The sequence below is a fragment of the Lactuca saligna genome, chromosome 2, assembly GCF_052625555.1.
Source record: "Lactuca saligna cultivar CGN05327 chromosome 2, ASM5262555v1, whole genome shotgun sequence".
In the NCBI taxonomy this organism is placed as follows: Eukaryota; Viridiplantae; Streptophyta; class Magnoliopsida; order Asterales; family Asteraceae; genus Lactuca; species Lactuca saligna.
Genome location: NC_136418.1, coordinates 165,326,328 through 165,344,313, shown reverse-complemented (window position 1 = coordinate 165,344,313; position 17,986 = coordinate 165,326,328). Strand labels below are relative to the sequence as shown.

Genomic DNA, 17,986 nt, shown 5'->3' with positions numbered 1-17,986 from the left:
TGGAGTAGGCTTTGAGAGTTGTTATATTTTAGTTTTCACATGTCTTTTGGGGTTTAATAATTTTGGTTTCCTTACATTAAATGCTATGGAATTCTTCAATAGAGTTGAATATGTCATAAATAGTAATACTAATATTCCAAGATTTACTAATGTCAAAAAAAAATTACTTTTATCATCCAAAAAAAACCAAGAAGACATTTTGTTGTAGGTTTACCCGCTATTTATATTTAAAACTTTTATCATTATTATAATATTAATATTTTAATTGAAGTAAGGATAAACTCTTACTAATTTAAAATATTTAAAAATTAACAATTATTTTTTTCAACCACTTCTCTATCTGTAAAAGCTACATCTACCAGAGAACAATTTCAAAATAATTTTTGTAATGATAAATTAAAAAAAAATTACGTTTGTAATAATCCTTATTTATTATTGGTCTGGTGATTAAGATGTTTTTCCATTACCCTCATAATGTCCATGTCATAAAATTTAAACGTGCATTCTTATTTTATTCTATAATGGAACAGAAAAATTAAATAACTTAAATAGTTAAATCTTTTTTCTCTATTGATAACCGCTTTTTCGCATATAAATACACCATGGATTCTCATTGTCATTATCAGAATCCCAAATCTCTTGAAATTGTCACCGAAAAACTCGAGATAATCTTGATTGTAGATAAAAGATTTGGAGAGATAAATTGAAAAGTAACCTCGACAACTTCCCATGGAAAATCAAATCAATTCGTGTATATACGATCAACAGAAGATAGCAAGAATCCAATTCCAATCTACTGTGGAGTCAACGTGGACGAGGTATGAAGACAAGCTTTTTGAGAGGGCTTTGGTGGATGTTCCGGAGAATATTATAGAACGGTGGGATGAGATAGCAAAAGCCGTTCCAGGTAAGACTGCGGAGCAGGTGAAGATTCACTTCAAGAAGCTATTGCACGATTTAGATGCGATTGAGTTGGGTCATTTTGAGTTTCCGAAATATACAGACAATTATGAGGAAAAGGAATCGATTGTGAGTTTGGATTCTGAGCTGAGAAGAAGTCAGATTTCTTTTAGGGCAGTGGGAAGGGGGTCTAGACATGGAGAATGTGAGAGGAAGAAAGGGACTCCCTGGACTCACGAAGAGCACAGGTATTTAATTGATTTCAATCTTTTTGGAATCTCTTGGGATTCATTGATTCTTGAGTTCTTGCTAGCATCGTTTGTGCTTTTATGATAAGTATTCACATGGGTTTTGAATCTTTACTTGAATTAATTAGATTTTTTCTGTGATAGAAGGTAATTACCTGTCTATGGGATTCTTGCATAACTTGGGATTTTGCATGATAGATTATGAAAGATACAGGCATGCGTTTTATTTACATTTAATCAAATAATAATGGTATCAACAAAAGAAAAGAGTACATAATTTGACTTTTAAATAGTCAAATGTGTCTTTCCTTGAATTTGCATCAGTGTCGTATCAGATAATTAATTTCACTTTAAGCATCTTGGGACTAATATAATTATGAATTGTAATTTCAATTGCATTCCTTCAATTCATTTCGTTTGCAAAGTTTGACCTAAAACTTTAACTTGTGCATCTTGATTTATTAAAGTCATGTGATTACCTACTTCACTTAAATTATAGACTCATGGCTTTGACATGTTCATAGGAATTTTCTGAAGGGGTTGAAGTTGTACGGAAAAGGTGATTGGCGGAGCATATCAAGGAACTGCGTGATCACAAGGACACCAACGCAAGTGGCCAGCCATGCCCAGAAATATTTCCTCAGACAGAGTAATTCGCTCACAAAAGAAAGGAAGAGAGCAAGCATCCACGACATAACCACCACAACGGTGATGCAGCCACCGCTGCCCACCAGCGGCCAAGGTGGAGCACTACACGGGTATGAATACCAAAAAAACTTTTGGTGCCCAATTGAAGATCAACATTTAGTCAACAAATTTAGTACAAAACCCCTGCCATAGTGTGATTAATTCAGAATAGTGCAAATTTTCCCTCTAATTAGTTTTCACAGGTAATTGTAAATCTCTATTTTTTTTATAGAGCATCCATAATACATTAAATTTCATAGAGTTCAATGGATTGTAACGTCATGTTTTTATATTTCATATAACTGTATCACTTTTTCCTAAATGTATCTAACTTCACAAAGTTCTATAGATCCCTACAAAGGCTAATTTACAGTATTTATTTAAGAGTTTGAAAACTTTCCTTTTTCATATTGGAGAGTTAAATACCTATTGAACTGAATGTCAAATGAAGAGTTCAATACCTATTAAACTGAATGTCAAAGTGGATTTTACATTAGTAAAGTTTTATTCATGACAACCATATTAGTTATTTCATTAAATTCTTCAAAAAACTCACTATTATGGACGTGACAGGTGTCATGAAGTTTGATTTGGTTTTCAGTTTTATTTTTTAAAGCATCATTGATATGACAGGAAAATCTCTAGTAAATTTTACATGCATCAATGAGATGTACTCGGCAAGTAATCATGTGTTTCAAGATCAAAATTATAATAACCCCTTAATGTAAACTTGAAGTTTTGAAAATTAAACAAAGTTCTTTGGCTTCTTGTATGTCATATTTATTACAGGGAAAATGACATACTGTGGTAATAAATAGTAAATTTTTGTTCATGTTTTGTTATATATATATATATATATATATATATATATATATATATATATATATATATATATATATATATATACCTTTACGATCGGTTGTAGTAGGTTAATGTCGACATCTATGTGATATTACCCTAACGTATGTCATTGAGAAAAATAACTTAAAGGGTAACCAATTGTCATTTTTGTTTACATTTGATCCATTTCTTTGTACGCAATTGACCACTAATTTTCGTGTTTATGTCGAATGTCAAAAGTATGATGTTGTATCATGTTCGTGTTCAAACGTCAACACGAACATGACACTAAATTGGCATGGTATTAACATGTGTTGGTTATGTTTTGTATGATTAATTATGAATTAGATAAATTAAAGGTTTATTTTATTTGATCATTTTCATGTTTTGTCATGTTTATTGATTTATGTGTTTTACTTGGTTTCTTTCGTGTTTGTAAAACAAAACAAGAAATCAAGTCGTGTTTACGTAAAGATGGCAATTGATTACACGACACGACAAAAATACACGAAACGAAATTGAGACGAAATCGAAATTCGAATTCATGTTCGTGTCGTGTTTGTGTTAAGTGCAAAAAACACGACGTCGTGTCGTGTCGTGTTCGTGTTCAAAATTTGACACGAAACATTTTTTGTCGTGCTTTCGTGTTTGTCATGTTTTTTGTGTTATGTATGAACAAATATTAATTAAATACATTAATTGTTATTTCATGTTATGTTTGTTGTATCGTGTCGTGTTTGTCATTTTTTAATCGGTTCGTTTTCATGTTAGTTAAAAAAACCCGGGATCGTATCGTATCGTGTTCGTGTTACATAAAACCTTGTCGTGTCGTGTCGTGTCAGACAAAAACACGACACGATGTCCCGATTTGCCACCCCTATGTTTACGTTATATAAAAAATTGGTGCGCCATGTCGTTTTAGCTCAACCCAATTATAGAAAATTGATTGTTATCATGTTTGGAGCATATCGTATATTTAGCGAGGTTTTGGTTACAACATTTGTATTCTACAATTTGAAGAGCTGAAACCATAAGATGTGTTATTGTCGGTCATAAGGGTATAATTTAAACAAAAATCACATAGCCAAGAGGTCCAAAACCAAAATGAAAATTGTCCAACATTGTTACTTTTATCACATTTAACCAACATCTTACAATCATTGTTATATCATAGTTTGAAGCATTTTTACTCATACCATTTCGTGGTGCAATATCACATGTTTAGCCTGCAAAATAACGATAAAACTAATCAACCGTAAAACCTAGCTTGGAAACTATCATATAAATAACATCTTTTATAAATGTATCTCAACCTCAATCCTAACAAGGCAACTAGACATGCATTTGTTATATAGTTTGTTATATAGCATATAACTATAACCTCTTATCAAGTAAAATAATGATGTAATGATGTATGGAGTTAGCCCATAGACAATAGCAGTCGGACACAAGGTAATCACTTACCACACTTGCCCAAAAGAAAGATTTAGTTTGAATTGTCCAAAACGGTATATGTCTTGACACCATATAACATTTTAGACTGGGGGGGGGGGGGGGGGGTTAACCCACGTACAATAGTAGCCCGACACAAAAACAATTTCTTACTAGGTCTGCTAAAGTTATGCCAAAAAGAAGAGTACAAGAGAAGGATAGAAGTATAAATGGATAGAAATATAGGATGTCTCTATAAGATCATGTCTAGCTAAGAAGACTTGGCAAATGACATAATAGCTTAATATTAGTAGTCAATTAATATATTGTTAGATAAAGCTTCCATTTCCCTCCCATAAATAGAAGCACCGTTCAATACTCTAGGTAAGTGTTCCTAACTCGCTTCAACTGTTTTCTATCTTTTATGGAGACATCTTTGTCTCTGGACAGTTGCTCCATCTCGCTAGAATACACATACACCCTATTCTCACTTCCTAGAGAAAGGCTACACATCCCTCGATTGATCGGTTGACCCCGCATAACTCATCCATGAAACTTCCACCAACCCTGCATCACTCGTGTATGTTAATCATACATAACATTGGATCCTATAGATAGTTGAATACTTGATTCTACGCTAAGCCCCTAACCAAACAAGGAACATGAAATAAGGCAAAATCAAACATTCTTAGGCTATAAAATCTTAGCTATGTATAATTTTGATGCATACACTAAGCAACTATAGTAATTATGTCAATTTCATATAAGGAAGGAACCCTAGGCTATCAGGCATCATATAATCAGACAATTTTAGCATGCAATTCCTGAAGATACCTAACATATCACTAGCATTATGTTCTTTCATAATATAATATCAAATTACAATATGGTAACTTGGGGTCTACTTACTAGCTTCGGCTGATCGTACACATCACATCCTTTCTTGATTATTTTTTAAAACAAATTCTAGAAATCATTTTTAAAACTTTTGCAGTTTCTTAGTTTGAGACTGGATTCACACGGATGTTCCTCCAATTCGCTCAAACCAAGGCTATGATACTAACTTGTAACGTCTCAAAAATCGCAACAAATTTAAACTTTTCAAAACAAACCATTTACTAAAAGAAGTGTTTACATAACAAATGTTTTCAAAACATTATTCAAAACAGAGTTTCCCAAGATCAACAACATAAAAATCAGGATGTGTACGGTCATGCATTCGCCTTGCCACGACCCTTTGAAATACCTGAAACAAAACTAAAACTGTAAGTCAACACTTAATGAGTTCCCCCAAAGTATCACCACATAAACAGAACAAACAACATCATGCAAACACGAGCAACCAACCTGATTGGATCATCTCGGAGGGCCTACAACTATCTGGACCGCTGCACGAGCAGTCGGCCTGACTGGTACGCCTCGTAGGGCCTACAACCTTTTTGAACCACTCTACGGAACGCCGACCTGACTAGACTGCCTCGTAAGACCTACAGACTATCCGAACCGCTCTATGGACCTCCGGCCGGACTAGACCGCCTCGCAAGGCCGACAACCTATATGGTCGTCCTCGAATGTATCGGCCTACAGCACAAAGCAGGACCGCCTCAACTTAAACCAACATATCGACATATGCACCTATAGAAACATGTCGTCTCTATAGGTATGCCCATACAGCTACTTATTTTTCTCTTTAATTTCCCAGTTTTTAAGACACAAATTACTAAAGCGGAAAATTTATAAAATAGCTAAAACGGTAAATTTAATAGCAAAACATTAAAGTACAATACAATCTCAAGACATTTAAAGTCATATACAAGTTTACCAAAACATATCACCTAATTTGAAAAATGTTTAAAAGTTTCATAAAATTACACATACTACCTAATTTAATTAGATTCACTAAGCCAATCATTACTTTGATCATCATCAATTTGACCATCATCAGATTGATCATCATCATATATCACATGTAAAAAAGTCATAAAAAATAGCGTAAAAAATGTTAAGAAATTACACATGTTACTATTGATATGTTATATAGAAAAACAAAAACACGAGATTTATTACCGATGTGCAGCTGAGAAATTACATGCATATATCTACCTTGTAACTATGTAGATAGCATGAATGGATTTTCTTTGACGTCTTCTTAATCTACCTACAAAGTAAGATTAGCAAAAGTTATCCCCTCAAAATATTATTGCAAATATAATTCATACGAAGAACAAAATAGAGGAAAATTTTGGGCTTTTACGTATGTGTAGTTCAAAAATGCTAACACATGCGGCCACTTAAAAAATTATAATCAAACACTAAAAAAAAAGCACAATTTGACAACAACAGAAGCTGAAAAGATTTATTCTAGATCTAAACTATATTGTGTAATTTTCTTGTACCAACTATGCTCCTATTCTTGTTTTCCCCATCAAGTTTTGTCTCAATGAATGATAATGGAATGTAATGTTCTCCATTGATTTGTGGTTCCATTCCATGATATGGAAATGACCATTATATATTTGCATATATCAGCCTGAACATAAGTTGCATAAATCAGACCATCTTTATAGATTCCAAAATCACCACTTTCATCTATTTGGTCAATGACCATATCTGCTAATAGTCACGAACCTTCTAGAAGCAATAATAATCAAGATGTACTTGTGAATGAATCAAATCTACAGACAGGTTCTTCAAGTATATGTGCTGATGATAAGCAAGAAAATGTAGTTCAACAAGGTAAACAATCTTTGGAATGTTTTTAATTGTCTTAATTCAAGTTTGAAGAATACAAGTTACAACATTCCAGTCATTAGATGGAAAGCAAAATCATATGTTTAAACCTTATTTTTGTAATTTCAGCTCATGCATCTATGACTTCTCACATTCCTCATAGGCTTTCTAAGTGAGTTTTCTTGGTATTAAAGCATATGATAGACAAATTGCAATGTTATAATAAACAAATAACCCAAATTACTTAAATTATGGGTGTTTCTAAGCTCATTACAAGAACTATTCAATAAATCAAAACCGAATTTCAACATATGTTCTAAGTTCTTAATTTCTGTATTGTCATACTTAGGGTTAAGCACATTACAGGTTGACAGTGATCAAGTACATACCCGAAATGGCAAAGATCGGATTAGCAGATTATCATAGTAGCATATTATCGGTGCTAAAAAAATATATCAGTGAAAAAATACATTTTAATCACAGAAGTAGAAATCCACAGAGAAATCGATACTCCGGGCTTGAATAATGACTAACTAGAAGGAAAATCCACAGAAAAATTATTGATTTTGATATAGTTTATCAGTATTCCATCTCCAAAACAAGAAGCTATGAAACCATCGAAAATCACGATTCTAGTTTCAAACACATAATTGCTAATATACACCCCAATTCCAGTTTTAAACAGAGAATTACTAAAATAGGTCGCCCGAGTGGGGCTTGTATTCGTTAGAATTCATAACTGGAGGTGAAAATGAAGCCGCTAGTTACAATCGTCAGCGTTGAAGCTAATCGTCGGTGGTCTTCGACAATTAGCATGAGGATACAGGAAGAAGATTTGCAAGGAGTGGGTAGGGGTGTTCATAACCGGATATCTAAAATTTCGGATAGTTGATTTTTGGTATCCAGTTCCGTATCCGAAATTTCGTATACGGAATCGGATATAAAATCAGATATCCAAAAATTTGAAATTTTGTTAAAATTTGAAAAACATATGAAGTTTTTAAATTAAAAATACATATTTTTAAATTAGAAAGGCATATGAAGTAATATATGTATTTAATTAATGGTATTATCAACATGTTTTAGTTAGTAACATTCATATCATAAGACATATGTGACTAAAATAACAAATAATGTATAATATAAAATCAAAATTTTCGGATAAATCGGATTCAGAATTGAGAGAGAGAGAGAGAGAGAGAGAGAGAGAGAGAGAGAGAGAGAGAGATGATAAAGCGTGCGTAAATGAAACGAAGGGGAATTCTCTCCTACTTTTAGGCATAAAAAGTTATGGGAATGACAAGTCGTCTCTATAGTTATCCCCAAAACGACGCCCAACTTTATTTCCATTAAATGATTAAAATAATATATTAACTTTAATTTTTGTTATTTGTTAAAGCGATAAGTCGTCGTCACAATTGTTTCAAAAACACGCAAAATCCAATTTCTTTCCCGCTTAGCATGTAGAGACGAGAAGTCATTGTTGTAGCTTCAAATGTAAAAAAAAAATCAACTCTATGGAGACGACATGTCATTCCTATAGGTAGCCTATAGCAACGTCAAATGTCGTCCCTATAGATCTCATCCTTGTAGGTGCTTATTCTTGTAGTGTTTAGAAACATATTTTATTCTTATTTTATTATATCATTATAAGCACATATATTACGTATGATTACGCATAAATCATATAATATTCAGATAATTCTCTTTATTTATTTCATAAAATGTTACAATTGTTGACCGTTACAATTGCATAGTTTTATTAATGCTTAGCGAAAAAAAGCACATGTTATATAGTTGAAATCTTTATGTCTAAGCCTCGATTTGATATTTGTATCTTCCTTGTGTAACTCTACAATCGATCACAATGTTCCTTTGAACTCCCTTTAGTAATATACATAGCATATCATTTAGCTCTTATACACAGGTTCACTCCTATTTGTAATTAAAGAAGGCTCATTTGTTGGTTATATAATATTTCCTGAAATTTCCTTGAAAACGATCAAAATTGACAGACTAATAAATAAAAGTTCAATACATATCGATTGAAGGCAAATGGGTAACAAGCTGCGCCGCTAGTCCTTTTTGGATGGCAAAACCAATTCTTTTGAAAACAACATTTGTCGATCTAGGAGATATGACTCGTTGAACTCTATTAAGGAGCTCCACAACCTCTGGTGCGAGAAAACCAAATGTATCGAATGCAAAAGGTACAAACACATGTTGATTTTCTTTACATGCATTCTCGTGCTTTATCACTTTGCACGCAGCGGCTTTCAAAGCGGCATGCCCAACTGTGAAACCCCCGCTCCCCAATCGCCGGAAAAAGCTAATCGCCGGAAATCATTGGCCGCAAGAAATCGATGCTCTCTTTCACTCTTGGCGGCTGCGTTTTTAAAGCTAGGGTTACCACAAAGTAAGGAATTTATACCTTATAAATTTACATTAATAACATCTTTATTTTTGAAAAATAAGATTGTTTACCCTTTATATATATATATATATATATATATATATATATATATATATATATATATATATATATATATATATATATATATATAAAGATTCTGCATATATATTTATTTATTTTAACAAAAGAATCATCATTTTTTTTTCCATAAATTTACAAATATAATGTTTACAAAAGAACGTCCGTTTTCTGCATATATGTTGTTTACACTTAAATTACATAAACTTTTAAAACTTGTACAATTAATTTTTGGTGTTTTTTTTAATAGATTACATAAGCTTTAAAAATTTGTACAATTAATTTTTGGTGTTTTTTTTAATAGATCACATAAACTTTAAAAATTTGTACAATTAATTTTTGGTGTTTTTTTAAAAGATTACGTAAATTGTAAAAAGTGAACATATTTAACTTTTGTTAATACAATTTTTTATTTTAATAATACTAAATTATTTGATGTTTTTTTTTTTTGTATATAGATATGTTTAAGTTATTTGGATTCAACGTATTTGCTCGAGATTAAGATGAAGATACTTCTATCAAGAATTCGCCATTTTCCACCAAACAGGTTATATACTTTTACTACATTATGATGTTTTATATTTTTCATATAAACTAAAACACTTAAAATTCAATTTTAGATGTTCATATCTCATGAGGAATTGTTTGAGTGGACAGAAAACAAAGCACGCTCTCTAGGATATGTCATTATCAACAAAAGATCAAAGGCATATGCCAACAACTTCGTGTATAAAGTCATACTTATGTGTCATCGTGGGGGTGAATATAAAGCTACTAACACGGTTAGAGTATCTGGAATCAGAAAGACTAATTGTAAATTTGAACTGGAAGGAAAGTATTCAAAAGAACATAATAAATGGACGCTGAGGGTAATATGTGATGATCATAATCATCCACCTGCATAACATATGGAGGGTCATACGTATGTAAGACGATTATCTGTTGACGAGACTCGTTTGGTGAAAGATCTAACAAGAAAGAACTTGGCGCCACATGATATCATGTCAACCTTGAAGGCGCAAAACGAAAATAATGTGTCGGTTGCTCAAACAATATATAACGCACAACAAAAGATTCGCAGACGTAAGCAAGCAGGAAAAACTCTAATGCAGGTTCTTATGTCCATTTTGCAAATTATTTGTATGAGCTTACTATAGGCGATTCAAATGAGTTGGAGAATCTATTTTTCGTCCATCCAACGTCTTGGAAGATATGGCGTGCATTTTCACATGTGTTGATTGTTGGAATCCTAAGTCGATGAGGACTTGGAGACCAAGCAATCTAATTTATGGAAAGTTTAGTTTATGAAAAGTTGGTCATAAGTTTCCTAGTCTAATACAAGTTGGTATGTTAGGCTATATATATGTGTCCATAATCGAGTTTATGATTATGAGAACAAATTGTAAAACATTGGTTTTGAGTGATTTTCCAATTAATCAAAGAGTTATTTTGGTTATTTGTTTTGCATTCTTGTTTTCAAAACTTTAATTGGTATCAGAGCTTAGGTTGAGAAGCTGTGGGATCGATTTGTACCTGTTGACGAGTCAGGTCAACATGACAGATACAGGGGGAGAAGGAGAAGCTCCGGTGAGAGTGAAGGAGGTTGGGACAACCTCAGTTTTGTGTCCGATGCTCACATCCACTAACTACACCGTGTGGGCAATGCGTATGAAGGTTGTCTTACGCATCCACAAAGCCTGGACTGTGATTGATCGAGGAACCGATGTCAATGAAGAAAAGGACTGCCTTGCCATGGGTTTGCTATATCAAGCCCTACCAGAAAACCTCATAATGCAGATTGGAGATCAGGATTCAGCCAAGAAATTGTGGGATGCGATTAGAGCACATAATGTGGGCGCAGGTAGAGTCAAAGAAGCGAGATTACAAACCTTGATGTCGGAATTCGATCGCCTGAAGATGCTCGAGTCAGAAACAATCGATAGCTTTGCCGGAAAGCTGTCCGGAATCGCGTCTACATCGTCGGCATTAGGAGAAACGATTGAGGAATCAAAATGAGTGAAGAAATTCCTCAAATCATTACCCAGAAACTTCATTCACATCGTTGCATCTCTTGAACAGGTACTAGATTTAAAATCGGTAAGGTTTGAAGACGTAGTGGGTCGATTGAAGGCATATGAAGAAAGAATAAGGGAAGTCGATGCTGGAGAAGGACAATCGAGGGTTCTATTTGCCGAAAAATCGACCGGAATGGAGGTGGGTCGTCGACTGGTGGGGGTAAGTCATCGGTAACGAAGGGAAATTGGAAAGGATCGATTGGGTCTAATAAAGCAAATGAGTTTAATGGGACTAATGGGTCAAGTGGATCCGGATATAGTGGGTTATCCAGGTCGGGCGGATCAGGCGGGCCCAAAGGGAATAATAGGGTTTCTCAAAGCAGTCGGCCCAATAAATTGTCCAATTCTAATTCTGATTGCAAAAATTGTAATTGTTGTTGTGGGAAGAATCGGAAAAATAGGGAAAAGGATCGATCTAAGGTGATTTGTTTTCGGTGTGACAAACCGGGTCACTTTGCTTCTGAATGTCCGGAACGACTCCAAAAATTAAAAGACGGTGATTTTTCGGAACGTGACGACAGTGACGAATCCGTCTTTTAAATACGGATCGGGTTGAAGAATTCTCTAGAAGGACTTAGAGATTCGGGGGTGATTGTTGGAATCCTAAGTCGATGAGGACTTGGAGACCAAGCAATCTAATTTATGGAAAGTTTAGTTTATGACAAGTTGGTTATAAGTTTCCTAGTCTAATACAAGTTGGTATGTTGGGCTATATATATGTGTCCATAATCGAGTTTATGATTATGAGAACAAATTGTAAAACATTGGTTTTGAGTGATTTTCCAATTAATCAAAAAGTTATTTTGGTTATTTGTTTTGCATTCTTGTTTTCAAAACTTTATTGATGATAGATGCCACTTAAAAAACGAACAAATATAATAAGCCATTTATAGAAATTGTTGGTATGACCTCGATTTGAAAGACATTCTCTGTAGGTTTTGCCTTTATACATAGAGAAAAGGAGGCCAACTATACTTGGGTGTTAAACTGTGTAAAGTCAATACTCGATAAGTGTATGCACCCACGTGTAATAATCACAGACAGAGAGTTGACACTCATCAATGCATGTGAAACAGTGTTTCCGGATGCGGCATGGTTACTTTGTAGATGGCATATTGAGCAAAACATTTTAAAAATTTCCAGCAAGATTATCACATTGGATGAAGATCGTGCCTCTTTTAAAATACTATGGAAATTACTAGTTGAGTTTCCAACATTAATGGCATACACGGAAAACTACAAACGACTACAATCAATGTTGATAAATTATCCACGTAAGCTTGTTTATTAACTATATTTCTAAATCATAACATTCATATTACTGTTTATGTACTTATTTGTTAATTTATTTTACTTCACAGGTATTATGAGATACATAGATGATACATTGTTAAACAAGTACAGGGAAATGTTTGTGTCTGTTTGGGTTGATCAACATCTCAATTTTGGAAACAACACGACCAATAGAGCCGAGAGTCAACATTCCAAGTTAAAGAAAATTTTAAACTCTTCAAATTCTAATCTTGATAAATTCATTCAACGGATTAATCAGGCTGTGCAATCACAACTTACTTCGATCAATGAAAGCTTTGAAAATAGCTTGACTGTTCGCTACAATCACCACAACTTGTCGTGTTTCCAATTGTTGCGGGGCTATGTTTCAAACGAAGCTTTAGATATAATATTAGGAGAGATCCAAAGGTTGGGTGATTTAATGTTATACTCCTCAAATTGTGGTTGCAAACTTCGTAACAGTTGTGGGTTACCATGTGCTTGCATACTTTCTTTTTACTCGATTTCAGGTTAGTATATTCAAGTACAACACACAAATAGATTTTTAAATATTAGATAAATAATTATTTTTGTATTTCAATGCAGGTGAAAATATATCCTTGGATTCAATAGATATCTTTTGGAGGAAGCTTGATATTTTAGATACGACGTCTGTAATAGACGAAGATATTAATTGCGATGATGTAGTGGATAAATTTAAAGAAAACTTCAACAAATAATCAAAAGTCGGGAAAATGTTTTATAGGAAAAAGCTAGAAGAGATATATGATCCGCATAAAACTGATGTTGGAGAACCTACGGTTCAAAAAAACACGCGTGGACGACCAAGTGTGAAGAAACAACAGAAAAAGAAAGTCAATCCTCCAAATCACGCTCCTTGTAGATGCAGCATCTCAACCACATCAGAGTTTAATGGGGTGGATTTAAATAAAGAACCTGAAGACATAGTTTTTCGTGTGGGATTGACTTAAATGGTGAACCCCAAAGGCAAAGCTTTTCGTGTGAGATTTACTTAAATGATGAGCCCCAAAAGCATTATCCATTCCAAATGAATGGTATTCCAAATATATTTCATGATTACATCGATGCTATACATGATGTAGAAGGTGATGGAAATTGTGGGTTCGAGTGGTTGCTGTTTGTTTGGGGTATAATGAAGACCAGTGGCTTTATATTCGAAAACAATTGATTGAAGAGTTAGAGAGTCAATATTACGCATATCATAGAGTTTTTACTGACGGGTTTAATGAGGTATACCAGTCATTACGTTGGTTTCAGTCACCTGCACCTTTCTAGCAACATTGGTTGCATATGCCTTTGACTGGTTACTTGAGTGCCAACAAGTTTGGTGTGATCGTTCATTGTTTAAGCCACAAACAATCTATGACATGCTTCCCTCTTTGGAGAGGTCCCGAAGAGTTCCAACCCCACTGAGCTATTACGCTGGTACTTGTAAATGGTATTCATTATATGTCGGTGTTTTTGAAAGGGAATTACCCAATGCCTCCTACCACAGCATATTGGAATGCCCATAAAAGTTTGTCTGCATCTACATGGCAAACTATGTATTGGCTGCGTTTTGATTTATACAATCAACTTATGTCTCGTACTTCTGAAACACCTTGGATACATATTAAAGATTAAGTGTGAATGTATTTGAATTTTTTTATTATTTGTTGCGCCAAAATATTATTTTATTATTCATTCTTAAATTTTATGCAAAGATCGAACAATTTAATGCATTAAACTAGCCTATTGAAAGATATAAAACAAAAAAATATATGTACGTTTTTAACATAATAAATTAATTAAAATTTGTTCAAATTCTATTGAAAATGGACCGTTAACAATCCAATTAATTTGTTTCGATGCCTACCTATTATCAGGGTGGAACACAAACACTACAGCTAGAGGGGCCGGAATCAAAACTTCGTAATTGAACTATATTATGACATATCAAAACTTCATAATTAAATTATATTAACAAGTTTTGTTTGGTTCAAAATAATTACATATCAAAAGTGTAAACACGAAAATTAATATAAAGATTGTTACATTGTTTATCAAAGTGGAACGCGGCGATTTTTTGCATTTTTAAAGTCTTCTATAATTATCTCTAAACTAATCTTTTGGGAATCTTGAACAAAACTTGGGTGTTTTCTTTTAAAAAACTCATCAATAGTTGATTGTTTTTTCGTGTTGATATCCACTACAATAAACAAATGATTTTTTTATTTTAACAAGATAATATATAATACTTATGATATAAATTAGTTTCATATCAAAACAATAAATATATATCTTAGTCCAACATGTACCGATGTACAATTCTTATAAATTTATATGCAAATAAATCAACATTTAGTTTAGAATAATGAATAATAAACTAATAAATATAATAAATCATGAATAATAAATTAATAAATAGAAAATTATGTATACATACTTTTAGGTATATATTAATTCAATATGTATATTTAATATCTTAATTCAATATGTGTATGTCAGTATGTGAAAGGAGTAGAAAAGTGTGCACATACGGTCATAATGAATCAGAAGTACAATTTTTTACTTTATGAATTTCTACTATTTGCCTAGTGCTCTAGTGCTAGACTATGAGTCTATGAATCATATAATCGATATAAACGAATATTTAAAGTAAAAGAAAGAAACAAGTATATGTACCTAGTAAAGTGGTAAAGTGAGAACGAAGACGGTGGAAACAAATAAGTTGCAGGCTCCGGTGACAATGGAATCGGAGATCAAGTTTCAACAGCCAACAACAGTCCGGCGAGGCGGCGACTGGTGATGAGAGAGAGCATACGATACGAACGGCATGAACAATCCGGCGACCGGAAAAGATTACAAGACAACAGTGGTTTTAACCGGCGGCGATGTTCTTCCGGTGAGTTCGAGAAATAGTATTCTGACGGTCGGAATAAACTAAGTTTAAACTTTTTACTTTCTTAAACTCAATTTGGGTTAAACTATTATAATTTGGATTAGATCGTTGAAGTTTTTTAGATATTAAGTTTTCTTATTTTCTAGAATCCTAAATAAACAAGGTTGGATTTGATTTTGTTTGTGATCTTCCGAAAATTTTGTTACCGGTTATATATATATATATATATATATATATATATATATATATATATATATATATATATATATATATATATATATATATATATATATCATGTATATTCACTTGATCTTAGAAACCGCGGGGCAAAGATATCTTTCTAGTATATTATTTTTTCCAACTATAATATCTGATTATATATATATATATATATATATATATATATATATATATATATATATATATATATATATATATATATATATCACACATTAGAAGGCCTAAAATCGAGGGAGGCCATGGCCTCCCCAACCCCTAAGACAGTCCGCACGGTCCGCCACTGCCTATTATAACTTTGTAATTACAAATAATATCTATAAAATCACCATGATTATAATAAAAAAAAAGTCTAACGAATAACTAATGAGACTATTCACAATAATTACATTTTACTTTCTCATTTTACGTTTTTATGAAATTGATATTTATATTATTTTTTAAACTAATATATGAAAACCGTTATCGTTATCGATCCAATTAATTTTCAATATCTTTTAATAACACAAAAGAAAATTGTAAATAAAAGAAAAATGTAAATAGCAATTATTATATATGTCATCATGACTTAATTATAAAAAGTAATAAGTAGTAATTAGTGAAAATATATCATCATAATTTAATTATTGAAAATTAATGATTAGAGGGTAGCATTAAGTGGACAGGGGTATGGATAATTGATGCCATTCTAAAATCCCTTAGATTCCTCAACGGATCATACAACTATATAAACCCATAAAACCTAGCCGTTTGTAGATAAAGATTGGAGAGATAAAAAAAAAAAAGGTATGGAGAATGAAAGCAATTCAGGTAAGTATCATGTATGCGAATCTCTGGCGAAGACAACGTGGTCAAGGAAGGAAGACAAACTCTTTGAGACGGCTTTGGTGGATATTCCGGAGAATATCGAGGGGCGGTGGCAAAAGATAGCTGATGCCGTTCCAGGTAAGACTGAAGAAGAGGTGAGGGTTCGCTACGATGAGTTACTACACGATTTGCATGAGATTGAATCGGGTCGGGTTGAGTTGCCAAAATATGCAGACGATTATGAAGTAATTAAGGAATCATTTGTAAGTTCGGATTCTGAGTACAGAAGCAGAAAAGTTGATCAGAGGAAGAAAGGGACTTCCTGGACTGAAGAAGAACACAGGTACGTAGTACAAGAATTTATAAATGCATCTTTTTCTTGAAACAGTAATACCACTTAATCATAATCTCAATGATATGTTCTGGTTTGATTGCATTTGCGTAGTTTGACCTAGTAGTCAAACCGCCGTTGACTCTTGAATCTTGATTTATTCCATTAAATCATTCGATATCAAATTTACTAATTAATTTGTTGGGTTTTGGATTTGACAGGAATTTCCTGACGGGGTTGACCAGATACGGAAAAGGTGATTGGCGAAGCATATCAAGGAACTGCGTAGTCACGAGAACGCCAACACAAGTGGCCAGCCATGCCCAGAAATATTTCCTCCGACAGAGTAATTCGCTAACAAAAGAGAGGAAGAGAGCAAGCATCCACGACATAACCACCCCAGATACCACTGCAATGGTGGCGCAGCCACTGCAACAGCAGCCCGCAAATATCTATAGCGGCCAAGGCGGAGCACCACCCCAAATGGGGTATGAATATCAAAACTACCCTAATTAATTGAAGGTCAATATCTTGTTGACTAATTTAATTAGTAGAAAATCCCAGCATATCTCCCCGCAAATTAACCATTATTGCAATTGTAAATTTCTATTCTCGTACATGACTTGAAGATTTTGGATATATAGTGCCATGGAGCTCGGTATGCTTTTCTATTTATTTTTTCAAAGCATTATAAATGTATATGTCAAACTTTTCCGTTTCAAGGTTGCATGTCTCTAGTTAGGTTAATCGTAATCAGTTTATTTTCTTCGATTTAAATACCTTAATTGGTATTCTGATTTTCAAAATATTAACCGAAACCAAAAACTAATAAAGTTCGATTAGTTTGGTTTGGTTTACTGATAACTAGTATGTATTTAGTTTTGTAATCAAGCTGTCCTAAATGGTGGGTGGTGGATGGTGGGTGATAGTATGTATCTAGTTTTGTAATCAGGCCGTCCTAGATGGTGGGTGGTGAGTGATAGGATGATCGAACCCATCTTTCAAAGGGTCCAA

At 33.2% G+C, this 17,986-nt stretch overlaps 2 protein-coding genes across 2 annotated transcripts; both read left to right on the top strand.

Moving 5' to 3' along the window:
- The first annotated feature begins 602 nt into the window (after positions 1-602).
- Positions 603-2,175, top strand: LOC145032586 (transcription factor DIVARICATA-like). Its single transcript, XM_078981449.1, has 2 exons — positions 603-1,148; positions 1,673-2,175. Exons 1-2 carry the CDS (start codon positions 730-732, stop codon positions 1,986-1,988), a joined length of 735 nt encoding a protein of 244 aa, XP_078837575.1. The 5' UTR covers positions 603-729; the 3' UTR covers positions 1,989-2,175.
- Positions 2,176-16,613: 14,438 nt separating this feature from the next.
- LOC145029301 (transcription factor DIVARICATA-like) lies at positions 16,614-17,643 on the top strand. The gene is made up of 2 exons (XM_078977879.1): positions 16,614-16,984; positions 17,194-17,643. The coding sequence occupies exons 1-2, from the start codon at positions 16,623-16,625 to the stop codon at positions 17,486-17,488; spliced, it is 657 nt and encodes a 218-aa protein (XP_078834005.1). The 5' UTR covers positions 16,614-16,622; the 3' UTR covers positions 17,489-17,643.
- Positions 17,644-17,986: the final 343 nt, after the last annotated feature.

Excerpts from the sequence above, each read along its gene's own strand:
- LOC145029301 (XM_078977879.1), top strand. The coding sequence starts at position 16,623 with ATGGAGAATGAAAGCAATTCAGGTAAGTATCATGTATGCGAATCTCTG. Across the intron at positions 16,985-17,193 it reads TGGACTGAAGAAGAACACAG|GAATTTCCTGACGGGGTTGA; the intron begins GTACGTAGTACA and ends TGGATTTGACAG.
- LOC145032586 (XM_078981449.1), top strand. The coding sequence starts at position 730 with ATGGAAAATCAAATCAATTCGTGTATATACGATCAACAGAAGATAGCA. Across the intron at positions 1,149-1,672 it reads TGGACTCACGAAGAGCACAG|GAATTTTCTGAAGGGGTTGA; the intron begins GTATTTAATTGA and ends ACATGTTCATAG.